Source organism: Zosterops lateralis, assembly GCF_965231275.1.
Source record: "Zosterops lateralis genome assembly, chromosome: 18".
Lineage (NCBI taxonomy): Eukaryota > Metazoa > Chordata > Aves > Passeriformes > Zosteropidae > Zosterops > Zosterops lateralis.
The window spans coordinates 2,910,336-2,922,868 of NC_139778.1; the positions used below are offsets into that span (position 1 = coordinate 2,910,336).

Here is a 12,533-nt window from a genome sequence, read left to right on the forward strand (position 1 = left end):
GAGATGGGGGGAGAGGTGGATTTGGGCTGGTGGGTGCAGCCCTTGGTGTTTCTGGGAGCAAAAAGCACTGCACCAACATGCTTGGATTCTCCTGCTGTTCTCCATTTCTAACCACAGCCATACTGTGCAAGAGCAAGGGAGAGCTTTGGCTCCATCCTTACCTCTGGCAGAGCCATCTGCTCAGCCCGACTCCTCCCCGGGAAGCCTGGCACCACTCCTCCCTGTGCAGCTGGAAGGACCCTCCCTGACAGCCTGTGCTCCTCCCCATGGATGCTGCACAGCTGCCTCTCCAGTGCCTGAGCACTGGGCAAAGGCAGCAGGGGTGGAGTGTGACTGCCCAGCTCTAGTGAAGGTGTGTGCAGACAGGACCAGAGCACCCCTCAGGAAGGGGAGTTGACCAGGGGACTCTGTCAGGTCACTGCTTCAAAGTGCTCACAAGTTTGCAGCTGTGAAACACAGGCTGCCCTGGCCAGGCATTTCCCAGAGCACCCAGTAGCACCGTGGTTGGGATTAGGGATGGGAAGTGCTGTGCCCACAGTGCTGCTGGCCACAGCCAGGCCACCACGGGAAACAGCTGGCAAGGGAAGGAGCTGATAACAGCCCAAAACAGCGCTGCTGTAACAGCACAGGAAACTGGGACAAGCTGTGCTGCCACAACAGGGCCTGGCCATGACACAGCTTCCCTGGGGTGACCCTGGCTCCCATGGCCCCTGAACACCCTGGATGAGGGAACAGCAGCCACACCAGGTTGATCCAGATCTACAACAGGCCCCAGGATCACTTGCTGCTGCCTGCCCGGGTGAGGCTGGGATCCAGGGTGGGTGTAGTGCTGTGTGACAGCCGGGATGGCTGGGAACAAAAGACACGGATACCTAAGCAAGTAACGAGGGCAGAACCCTGAATCCCATGTATTTCTAGAAGACAGGCATGCATGGTGGGGAAAGGGAAGTTTGCCTCACTCTGGAGAAAAAGAAGTGGGGATGGCTAGACTTGCCTCCAGGAGACCTACCTGGAAGCTGCAGAACTGGATGGAATGTCTGCAGCACTCCCAGGGTAGCACAAGTGCCAGTGCAGAGCTCTGGCCCTGCCTACCAATCCCAACTGGAAGAACCTTGTAGCTATGGGTGAACAACTAAGACTAGAGCAACTCCGTATGGTGTAGACAACTCCAATGCAAACACAATCCAATGTCTAAGTACAGATAAGCTGGGGTAGACTTCATAGAACCCGTGGGAATGCTGAGAAAAATAAAAGACTGGGAGGGCATTGCCCTTCATTTCCAGAAACTACAGCAATCCCTTCTCCTGGCTGGAACCCCACCAGAACAAACTGCTGGGTGTAGCGCTGGGTAAGAAGAGTCCTTGTGTGGAAAGGTGCCCCAAGATGAAAGTGCAGAGGGAACGTGGCTGCAAGACTGCTTCTGTGCAGGTCTCAAATCTTACCATTGCAGGGTCAAACTTGCAAGAAGAGCACGTACATGGGACAGGGGGAAGAAGAGGGGTTGGGGGCAAAGAGTTATTCATGCTTAAACAACCTTTCCTCAGAGGAGCAATCAGGCCTACCACCTTCTTTGGAACAAACCAAGCTGAGGAAGAAAAGCTGGAAGGAGAAGCCAGATGATTGGTAACAGCATTTGCCAATTTACTTTCTGCTGCTTTCCCTTCTCCCCTGCACCTGCCTGTCCCTAACCTGATAGTTTATTTGTCCTCTGTCCACTCTGGGATGTTGGCCCCTGCTAAGGCAGCCCGGTACTGCTGCAAGACACCGCGGATGCTTTTAATGAACCCCTTGGACAAAGGGAAGAGGGGAAATCCAATATCAGGGTAACCGCTCTTCTCCGGCAGGAAACTCCTGTAGCTCTTTCTCCTTTTCTTTGGTTTCACACTGGGCTGCGAGGCAGAGTCCTGGGCAGCCTTCCCCTCGTCTGTTCGGTCTCTGGCCAGGTCCCCCCTGGCTTGGCCCGTGCTCTCCGAGTCTGAGAACTGTTGGAGGTCGCCGGCGTTGGGCGTCGTGGTGGGGAACTCCGGCTCGTCCGGCTCCTCCCTCCCGTCCGGCGCCGAGTCGGACAGTTCCGCGGCCGCCCCCTGCTCCGAGCTGCCCTCGGCCAGCGCCCCCGCCGTGTCCCCGGGGCTCTCGGCCAGGCTGCCACACAGGAGGGAGGCAGAATCCGCCCCGTTGGCCTGTTCGTGGCTGCGCTCCACCAGCTCGTTGGTCTCCAGCCAGGACTCGATGCGGGACACCAGGCGCCAGCCGTTGCAGCGGAAATGCTCCCGGATCTCGTGCTCGAAGACCTCCACGGGCCGGCGCAGCAGCTGCATCATGGACTGCACCACGCGGATCAGCGTCATCTCGTTGTAGCAGCGGCTGTTCTCGTAGCCCTCCTGCAGCCCCCGGTCGCTGTCGAAGCCTGCCTCGTTGTAGTAGGGCTCGTTCACCAGGATGAGACCTGCCAGGAGAATGGGACACCGAGGGGTTAAGGCAGGAACACCAGGAATCGCCATCCCCTGGCAGTTTGCTCCTGCCAAGAGGGTCAAGATCCAGGGTGAAAAGCACAGGCCAGGCTGAACCCCCAGAACCCACAGGACTGGTGCTGCAAGGGGAGCACAGTGTGACGTGGTGGGGACCTCAGACTCTGCAGGGAGTGGCACCCATGTTCCTTGGCTGGCAGTAACAGCTCTCTGCCAGCACAATGCAGAGGGCATACAACAGCAGAGGAGGTTAAAAGGGCAGGAAGGGAGAGGTTTCACAGCTCCTTCCACTTCCCTCCTGCAGAAAACCCCACAAACACAACAAAAGCTTTTTTTCCCCTCCTCCTTTTAATCAGAACAAAGGCCAGACTGCAGCAACAGCCTCTGAGCTGGCCAGGTTCTGTTTTATCCAGCAGAATCCCATCAGACAGTGCAGTTCTGAAACACGGAAGATTGACAAGTCACCTTTACCAGGATTTCTCCTGCTTACCTCTGGTCTAATGAAATTACAGGTGTGTAGCAACAGCACCAGCACTGCCAGGCTGCTGGCAGCCTGCCACAAGTTGCATTAGAGCTGGGGAGATCATGAGTCTCAAAAACCCAGGCAGCAGGAGAGATCTTCCCCTAACACCAAGTTGCTCCAGTAAAACATTTAGTGTTTCATTTTCTAAATTTGGATCCTTGGCTTTGGAAACGAGAAAAGGCTTTTATTGTGGTGTCCTTCCCCCACAGGAGGATACAGGTGGACTGTGGGAGTTCAGAGGAGCAGGAGATGCCTCCAGTCAGCAGGAACCCTTGCTCTGTGTCAAAGTTTTCTCATCACATGCCTGAGCTCCCTGCACAGACAGTTGCCCATGAGGAAGTTATGTGGTTTAGTCTGTCTGCTCCTAAACTGGATAGTGCAGAGCAAAGCCCCATGGCAGGAAGCCCTGGGGCTCGTCTAGGCACACCCCTGATTATTCTCTGCTTTGGTAGGAGCAAAAACACCAGCATCATGTGCAAAACATGCCCCAGGTACGATGGGTGGGTGACTCAGTGGGGATAAAAAAAGTCCTGCAAACGAGGCCCAGTTTAGCAACTTCACCTAACTTTGGTAACAGGCTGAGGACACAGTGGTTCACCTCTGTCTGCTCAGAGTAACAAGCGGCCAACTCTGTGCTTGGCTGCTGCAGTGAGAAGATGGGAGAGCATTGTGTCAGAGCCCTGGGATGCAGCCAGAACTGTGGGCATGGGAAAAGCTGACACCTGCTTCCACTGCTCAAGCAGAGATAAGGACACTGCTTTGTCCAGCAAGGGTGAGAGCAAAAGGCAGCACTAACCCAACTGGGGTGGCAGATCCCAATTGTGTGCCCCCCATAAGCCAACATCCCTTCCTCCCTCTGCCTTTTCCTGCCCCACAGGCTTGGCAGGCACATTTACCTTGGATGGAGATGAGTACTTGAAGGAGACTGGATTTACTGGTCCACCTTTCTGTCCCCTGAAATGCACACACAAACATGTTAAAGGGCTGAAGCACTATCAGTTTGCTCTGTGACTATTGTCAGATGAAGTGAGGCCCTAGTTGCTCAGCATTCCTGTTGCTGACATCCTGTGGCTCACAGCAGGAACAAGGAACTGACTCCACAAGCACGTGATGTGCTGGTGTCCCATCTCAACAACACATCTCTCCGTTATTTTTTTACTAGCACCACACCCCCTCAGGCCAGTTCTGTCTGGAACTGTGTAACTCTACACACCAGCTATCATTTCCAGCCCCTCCCCAGCTGCCCTGTCCTGCTCAAAATGTATTTTGCTGGCTCTGTTTATTCCAAGTCTCCAGATGGACTTTGTACCACATTACATTGATTTGTCCACAGTGTGGAAGACAGAGTCCTGACCCACAGGCACACCCCATGCTGGTGTTGGCATCTCTGCTGTGGCTGGTCTGATAACAGAATTCTCATTGAGGAGAAACACTTGAGCCAAATACAGACCCAGAAAAAGCCAAACTAAACCAGTCATCTGCTCCAGATACCTAAACCAGAGCCCAAAAGCCCAAGCCACTCCAGCTCAAGTACCACCCAAGAGCAGAAGTCACCCAGGCCTGGCAGGAAGTGACTTGTTCCAAAAGCAGCCCAGCACAACCCCTGCTCCCCAGAGACAGGGGACTGATGGCATTACCTTGCCTATCCAGGTCCCCAGGAGGCTGACACACACTTTGCCATTGTCGTACAGGTTGGGGTTCAGTCTCCCACTGCACTGGGAGAGGTAGCGGAACAGAGGTGGGACGGCGGGGTAGATGTTGGGGAGCTGGATGTCGAAGAGGAAGAGCCCATCTTCATAGGGTGTGCGTGTGGGCCCTTTGATAAGTGCTGAGAAGAGATCCTGTGGGGAGAGGCAGGAGGTCAGGCACACTGGGAAATACCCTCTTACCCTGGCAGAACTGTATTTACATGGGGGGAGAGCTGGGATGTGATTCACTTGGCCTTTTCAATTGTCAGCTCAAGCAACACATCTCAGGGCACCTTCCCCTGCCAGAAGTTGCACCCTGACAGAGAAGTGAAGCTTTGCATCTGAAACAGGGCTTCAAGGAGGGCAAAAATTCCCAAATTTACTCCCTGCTGACACAGCCTCTTGCTGGCTGCCCGCCTGTCTTCCCACTCAGCAGCCAGAACAGGCTCCCTGCAATCAGCAGCTCCTTTTTTGCCACCTTGACTCGGGGAATGCAAAAGCAGCAAAAGCAGCCATTTTGGGTAATTACAGCCCTATTTCACATGCTGCACACATTCCTGCAGCTCTAATGCAAAGGATTAGGGCTAAGCAGGGAATGCCAAAGACAGGGATCTGGATGCTGAGCCCAGCTCTACCACAAAGGCAGCTGAGAGCAGGGACTTGCCATTCGATCCTCGAAGGTTTTCACCATGATGCCATCAGGCAGGGAGGTGGCCAGCAGAGCCATCTCTTTCCGCACGGTGCTGAAGAACTTCTTGGCTTCTGGAGGCTGGAACTCCATTTTTTTGAAGGCATGGGAATCTGTGGGACAAGGAAGACAACAGAATTACAGCCTGCCTTTGGAAACTGCCACAGGTTCCTCATGAAGGCAAATCTACCCATGTGTAATATGCATCATGTGGAAGAGAGGAATTAACTTGCTTTGGTGTTGAGCCAGGAGGCAGGAAATATTATTTCCCACAGGGTACAGCAACCATAACCTGCATGTCCTGTTCTCACTGTCCCACATAACACTGTCCCCTGTGGTCCAGCTAGGAGCCTTGTTCCACTGCTGGGATAATCTCACAGAGCAATGGCCCTTTCGCTGCCAAATCCAAGCACAGCTCCCCCACTTTCCTTGCCCACACCTGCAGCTTCACAACGGTTTCCCAGTTGACCACCTTTCCCTCCCAGGTCTGGTCTGGCTGGCTCATGAGCACCTTGGTCTCCACTGTCACAAATGTTCCTCCCACACAGCCAGATGCTTTTTCTGGCCATTAACACTAGTGTCAGTGAATAAGGACACTCACTCACCAAGGACGCCCACCACAAGAACACCAGCTGGTTTTGTTCTGCTTCTCAACCAATGCAGCCTTGAAAAAAAAGCCTGAACCAACCCCACAACTTGCAAGGAAATGTCTGCAGTGGAAAGCAACTGATATCTGCAGCTCTCCAATGTTAGTCACCGCCCTGGGAAAGAGGGAAGCACACTTCTGAGGCTTGGGAAGGTGCAAGAGTGCCTAGAGATGCTATCTAAAAGCCATGCTTAGGTCCCAGAACACACTGTGCTACAGGAGTTGGCTTAATTTCTCCTCTCCAGTTAATGAGCTATGAAAAGGATTAAGAAGAGGATACAGAATCCAAAAGGTTTGAGGCAAAGGTTTTGGAAAAAGAAACACTGCAGGACAGCAGTGAAGGACTGAGTATCCCACACTCACCTGGAGCATACTCCAACACAGAGAACACTTCTCCCTTGGCACTGGTGAAGGTGACTCCAGGCTTCCCTCCACTCTGCTGGCAGAGCACTGGTGTCTCACTGGGCCACTCTGACCTCACTGGTGTCTGCGCCTCTGCTTTTTCTTCCTTCTTCTCTGTCTCTACCATGGCTTCCATCTTTTCCTCCTCAGCAATAGCCACATTATCCAAGGTCTTCTTTAGATTTTCCTGCAGCTTTTTAATATCGTCCAAGAACTTCTTCTCCCGAGTGGGTTTTTCCAGTTCCACAGTTGGAGAGGTGGGAGAGCCAGTCAGCAGCTGCTCCACAGTCATATTTTTCAGGCTTTCCAAGATCTTGATGGCCTCCTTTAGTTCCCGGAAGCTCTTTGGGGCTCCATCCTTGCCAGCTTTCTCTGTAGCAAGATCTGCAACTGCCATAGCCACAGCTCCCTGGACTTGTTCCTCTACTTTTTTCACCTCCTCTGCTGCTGGTTCCTCAGGCTCAAAGTCCTCAATTTTCGGGTGGTCATCTTCCATGAGGCCATTATCTGTCTCCCAGCTGTCACTTTCATCCTCCCACTCTGAGGATGCCCCGCTGGTGCTGCCGTCAACAGAATCATAGTCTGACTCCTCAATTTCTGATTCAATATTGTACAAGTGCTAAAGGAGAGCAGAGAAACACAAGACTTAGGCTGAAGCACAGTTTTAGTTGTTTTTAAAACTAAGTCATGTAAAAGGAGTATCCATTTGGAATTGGTTGGGCTGTTTAAATTCATTCCATCTATACTGGCACAGATTATGAAATCACAGAGCCCCATCCTTCACTTTCCCAACTATGACATTGGGGGTAAAACTAGGGCAAATTCTAGATGGGCTGCAGTCCTCCCACTGTCTGGGATCCAGCACCTGGCAGGTGCCCCACAGGTACCTGGATGCCCCAGGGTTTCAGAACACAGAGCTCAGAAGGTATTCGGTATCATGTGAGGAGTTGGTATTTCTGGTCCTGCCTCTGCACCAGCAACTGTTGGCACAGAACCCTGGTTTGGCTGCCTCCACACTCTGTCCCTTCCACAGAGACAATGCTGGAACCAGGAACACATTCCCACAGCAGCTCTCCTCTCCTGTGGCACACAATACTTGCCGACAGATCCTTGCTAGGCTGCTTTAGCTGTTAAATGTGGCTACTGCTTAAAATTCAGCTGGGACAATGGAGCCTCACCCAAGTTGCTGAATAAGCTCTTACATAAAATGTTCTCTTCCCTCTCACTACTGGAAGCTGAACACATTCCCCACTCCATCCAGCCTCACCTCCTACAACTTGCTTTGGCACATACTATGTCTCAGGTCTCTCTGCAGAGGTTTACAGACCTCCTGCAGCTTTCAGCACCAACACAGAACCAGGGGAGCAAGAACACCTTTATAGGGCTGTGTTTGCAGTTACAGGATGGGAGCATTTTATCCACAAGCTTCTGACACATGAGTGACAGCCCAAGAATCCTCTTAATCTTGCAAGATTTGACCCCAGAGGCTAAAGCACAGGGGCCCTCAGTCATCTTGTCAAAGCCTTCAACTGAACCATCACTGTTGAGCCAGTCCTGTACCACCCAGAGACAGGCAGCCAGCAGAGGTTAGCTGGGTTCAACACAAGTGACTGCAGGCAGGAAAAGCCATCAAAACTCACTGCCCTCAAAGCTAATCCAAATCTGAGTTGGAAAGTTAATTAGCCTGTTATGCCATCTTTATTTTTAGACCTGTGAAAAAGCATCCAGACAGCTCATCTCTGGGCACATGGTCAGGCATTGATAAATCATGGTTTTACCAACTGATAATTCATGCTCCTGACATTTCCCTAACTCCCGTAATTATGCAGAGGAGCAGAATCGAAGGGACTGGCGTGACACAGCAGGAGCTGCTGCAGAGCCCCAGCACTGCAGTGTGAGAACAGCCCTTTGTGGAGCATGCATCAGACCTCTGATTGTGCCTGTGATCCAAGCACATGTGACAACAGGGGGAAGGGAGACAGCAGCCTGCTTTGTATGCCCCAGTCCACTGCCATAGTGCAGGCATTGACTATTCTACTGTAATTAATGCAGAACTGCTTGGTTTAAAAAGGAATCTTGCTCAAGTACTTAGTACTTGCTAAGGCATCTCTGCAGTGGAGGCAGTGGTTGCCCTGCCAGTGACAGAATGGGACTCTACAGATGTAGGTTGTCTTGTATCTTTAAGCTGTCTGCCTTCATTGCAGGCAACAAGGAGAGAAGACAAGTGATGTAACTGTATGGGGAGCAGCAAGTATGAGTACAAGACAAAAGCCTTAGAAGAACTCCACACAAATCAGCTGGGTGCAGTGGATTACCAGCATAGTTGCATCTGTTATTTTTCAGCTTGCACTCAACCCTTTCCCTCCCTGCCCTGGGATAACATTTGAGTCTGATCCCTACATTAGCTAAGGTGACAAATTGTGGCTCTGGCCCAGCTTCTGGAGGAGTTTCTTTAGCCCAAAACCCACTATGGTGGCATTTCACAAGAGAGATGGAACATGCAATCGTCTTTCAGCAGTGCCCTGGTTGGGCAATGCACTAACCTGGGCTCCAGTCAGAACCCATCACCCCTGAGCTCTGCAAAGCACCAGGTGCTGGAGGCCAGGAGCAGGGCTCTGGGCAGAGCTGGGAGCATGCAGTGCACTTTTGAAGGCAAGAAGAGCCTGCCCAGACTTTCCTAATCACTAGATTAGAGAGCAGTTATGACCAACTAGTTGCCCACACCTCCTGACAAAAGGATTTTCCCGTGCTAATAGAATTGGGAAGCCACCCTATTATATGGGACTGCTCCAATCAACAGAGCAAGAGTCCTTTACCCAGTGAATCTCTCTACACACAGGATTTAAATGCAAGTCTTGTCACTCAGCTAAGAATTACAGTGATATTGGGAGCTGGAACAGAACCTCACCTGAGGCAGAATGATAGTCTTGGAATTGTCAGCCCACACCACTTCCACCTTACTGCTGACATCCACACGAGCCACCTGCCCGACTGAAGGCTGTGGAGACAAGAGCGGTTTGTCAGTCCCTTTTCTTCCCCAGGCACTTCAGTACAAAGAAGGAAGGATTTGAGAAACATTCCCCAGCTGGAGAACCACCTAGAGCAATACCTGCATCCTACGTACAAAAACCACACAACTCTGCCATGGAGGTGGGGAGAACTCCTCTCCGTAAGGAACAGGAGGGCTGGTCCTGCAGGAGATCCTGATCCTTTGACAAGAGCAGTGGCCCTTCAGTGCCAGCAAGAGACAGGTCCTCCATGGAATGGGGGTGCCCTCTAGTGGGGTGCCCTCAGCCCCCCCAACACCCAGCACTAGGGGCTCCCCAGAGAGCACAGACATGAACAAACAAGCCACAGTGGTGCAGGGTGTGCAGGCAAGGAGCACCTCGCCCTGCGGCAGGTAATTTAGGTCAGCTGAGCAGGCTGGGATGTGTTTTGTGCTGTAAGAGCCACACTACACCTTTTAACACTTTTTTAGGGCAGCAGGCTCAAAAGCTGGAGGTCTCTCCAGGGGTGTTTACAATATAAATTGTTCCTTCTTCCCCCAAGGAGCTCAACCAGCTCAACAAAATTAACATGAACAGAGCTCAGTCACCATAGCTGAACCCCAGTCTTCTGTTGCCAAGTGAAACTGGTTCACGACAAATCCACCTTCGCAGCTGCTCAGGAGCCCGCAGAATATCCTTTTATTACAAGTTACTATGAAATCCTAAGCAAGAGTTTTATGAAAAGCCCTCAGGCATATGTTCAGTTCTTGTCTCAGCTTTACTATTGCTCTGCTGCAGACTGTCATCAAGGTCAAAGGATTTCAAGGTTACATCTCTGCCAGACAGAAGTCTGATGTGTTACTCACGACAGCAGGGGACACCAATACAAAATCAGGAAGCTAGGGAGTTTAGGATGCTCGTGTGGGGCCTAAAGCCTTCCTATCAACTTTTCCAAGTGTCTCCAGCAATACCTGGTGACAGTGTGGTCAGAGCACTGTGCCAGGACCCACCTCATCCTCCTTGGCCGCAGCTCCGTCGGAGTTGCCGATGCGGATGACGATGTCGGTGGTGCGGAAGCGAAAGTCGGGGTGATCGGCGATGTCGTACACGCTCACATCCTCCTCCTCCCCGATCAGCTGCACCGAGACACAGTGCAACAGTCAGCCCCAGCAGGCTGCACTGACCCCCACAACACACCCCCAGCACTCCAAAGCACTTTGTGTTTTATTTTGTCCCTTTTCAGCTGCTCCAGCCTGCAAGGGGCTGCTGCTGTCCCTCTTTGTCACATCATCCAGTAGAATGTGGATCAAGGCACAACAGTGAAAGGAAGCAGATATTCTGTGTCATCTACTCACCCATACTATTACCTCAGGGTCCATGTCACCATGACAAGGAGACATGTAACCACAGTGTTTTATTCCCTTCTGAACACCCAGATTTCTCAAAGCAGTTCACTGGGGCCCAAAGGGTGAGAGTTTACTTCTGAAATTATTACCCAAGGCAACAGGAAGTATATGACAAAAAACCCTTGTCATTTAATGGGAAAAGCCTTTCCTTAGATTTCTCTTGGAGAAAGAGAGCTAGGAGCTCACAAATGATGAGAAATAAATGGAGCACAACCCCAGGCCAGACTCATGTTCTGCTTCTGCATGTGAAGGGCCCTGCTCAGTTATGACAGTGTGGTCTGGCAGACTAAGGCAAAACAATGTTGAGGCCTCCCCTCTCATCTCCAACTAGACTGCAAGTCTATCAAGACTCTGGAAAATACAGCGTTCCTACAAATCCCAAGGAAAAGGCATTAGGGTAACTATGGGCAATAGTACCTGGCAGAGGCAAGCACAACAACGTGCAATAGATTGATCCTCTTTCTATGAACCATGCAAAGACATGAGGAGAAAAAATTCTTATAGTGAACTCAAGAAATCAATTGTCTGTGACAACTTTAGCAAAAAACTTCATCCATACCAGAGCTTGATGATACCGTGGTATGTAAATTATCTGCCTGGTCTTTGCTACCTCACAAATATCTACAAATATGAAGTGACATCACCTCTTAGCTAAGTCTCCCAGGCCCATAGGCACTGTTTCCATCCTCAAGGACACACAATCAATGCAAAGCTGATTTCCAGGCTTATCTGTGAGGCTTGTGTTATTTTGTGGCTGCTTTCTCTTAGCTGGTTGCAGCAGGCACTGGCTCCTGCACTTACCTCCACATCATCTCCACTGGGTTTCAGCTTGAACCACTTCACCACACAGGTACGGCCGATGTGGTCCCCAGACTGCACCACTCCATACAGCCCAGGATCCTGGGAGCTCTGAGCTTTTGGTCACAATGGGAGGGAAGGAAACAGACAAATCAGGCAAAGGAGCACAGAGTTTGTGCAGTGACTGAGGCTGTCAGCTCCTGGATTCTCATGACTGAAGCCTTCCACTTGTGAATGACATGAGGAAAAACACTTCTTCCTACACAGTGAAAATTGTTGCCAAACAAGAATGGTAGAGCTGGAGCTGACGGGCTACTTTAGTTTCCACAGACTACGTGTAACCCAGAAGACCAGTCAGACTATTACTCATCAGAAATGGCCACATAAAACAGCCTCTATTTATGTCAAGCCAGCTTTCCTGTTTCCCAACCTGAGTCTTCTGGTCCCCACTGCTGAGGGTCTACCCTTGCTAAAAAAGGAGCTGAGAGCCAGATGGTGTCATCAATATTTCATATCCAAAAGCTGTAAGTCTCCTTGTCCCGTGGCCCTCACTAGCATCACCAATTGGTTTGGGGAAGAAAAGGAATTCATGAAGATGCCTCTGGATTCCAAAACTCTTCATGGAAAAAATACGAGGGTCATGATAGATCAGCCATACAGAGAAAACTGCCTGAGGTAATTTGTTTCTCCCCTCACTCTGGGACAGAGCTCAGAGCTGTTGGCCCCTTCAAGGTGGGCAACCCCAGCTCTGCAGAAATACTGAAAATCCTAGTTTGGCTCCTTGGTATTTATTCCTTCCACATCCTCCCTGTTGTCAGTCCAACAACATTTACAAGGTATGTAAATAATGGTTCTCTGCTGCCATTCCCACCAAGCCAGCTGAATCACTGCTGTCCCTGTCAGGTGCCCACCTCAAGTGAGCACAAA

At 51.2% G+C, this 12,533-nt stretch overlaps 1 protein-coding gene across 2 annotated transcripts in view; it reads right to left on the bottom strand.

The window, feature by feature from the left end:
- Positions 1-1,686: 1,686 nt before the first annotated feature.
- The window catches only part of UBE2O (ubiquitin conjugating enzyme E2 O), a gene marked incomplete at its 5' end in the record, with an annotated part of 59,143 nt that continues 48,296 nt past the window's right edge, over positions 1,687-12,533 (bottom strand). For both annotated transcript variants that reach the window (XM_083874325.1, XM_083874326.1), the window contains 8 exons: positions 1,687-2,446; positions 3,888-3,945; positions 4,629-4,832; positions 5,344-5,480; positions 6,377-7,034; positions 9,324-9,413; positions 10,413-10,538; positions 11,610-11,722. In XM_083874325.1, the coding sequence (XP_083730451.1) occupies positions 1,698-2,446; positions 3,888-3,945; positions 4,629-4,832; positions 5,344-5,480; positions 6,377-7,034; positions 9,324-9,413; positions 10,413-10,538; positions 11,610-11,722 (2,135 nt within the window). In that variant the 3' untranslated portion in view covers positions 1,687-1,697. The remainder of the gene's footprint in view (positions 2,447-3,887; positions 3,946-4,628; positions 4,833-5,343; positions 5,481-6,376; positions 7,035-9,323; positions 9,414-10,412; positions 10,539-11,609; positions 11,723-12,533) is intronic.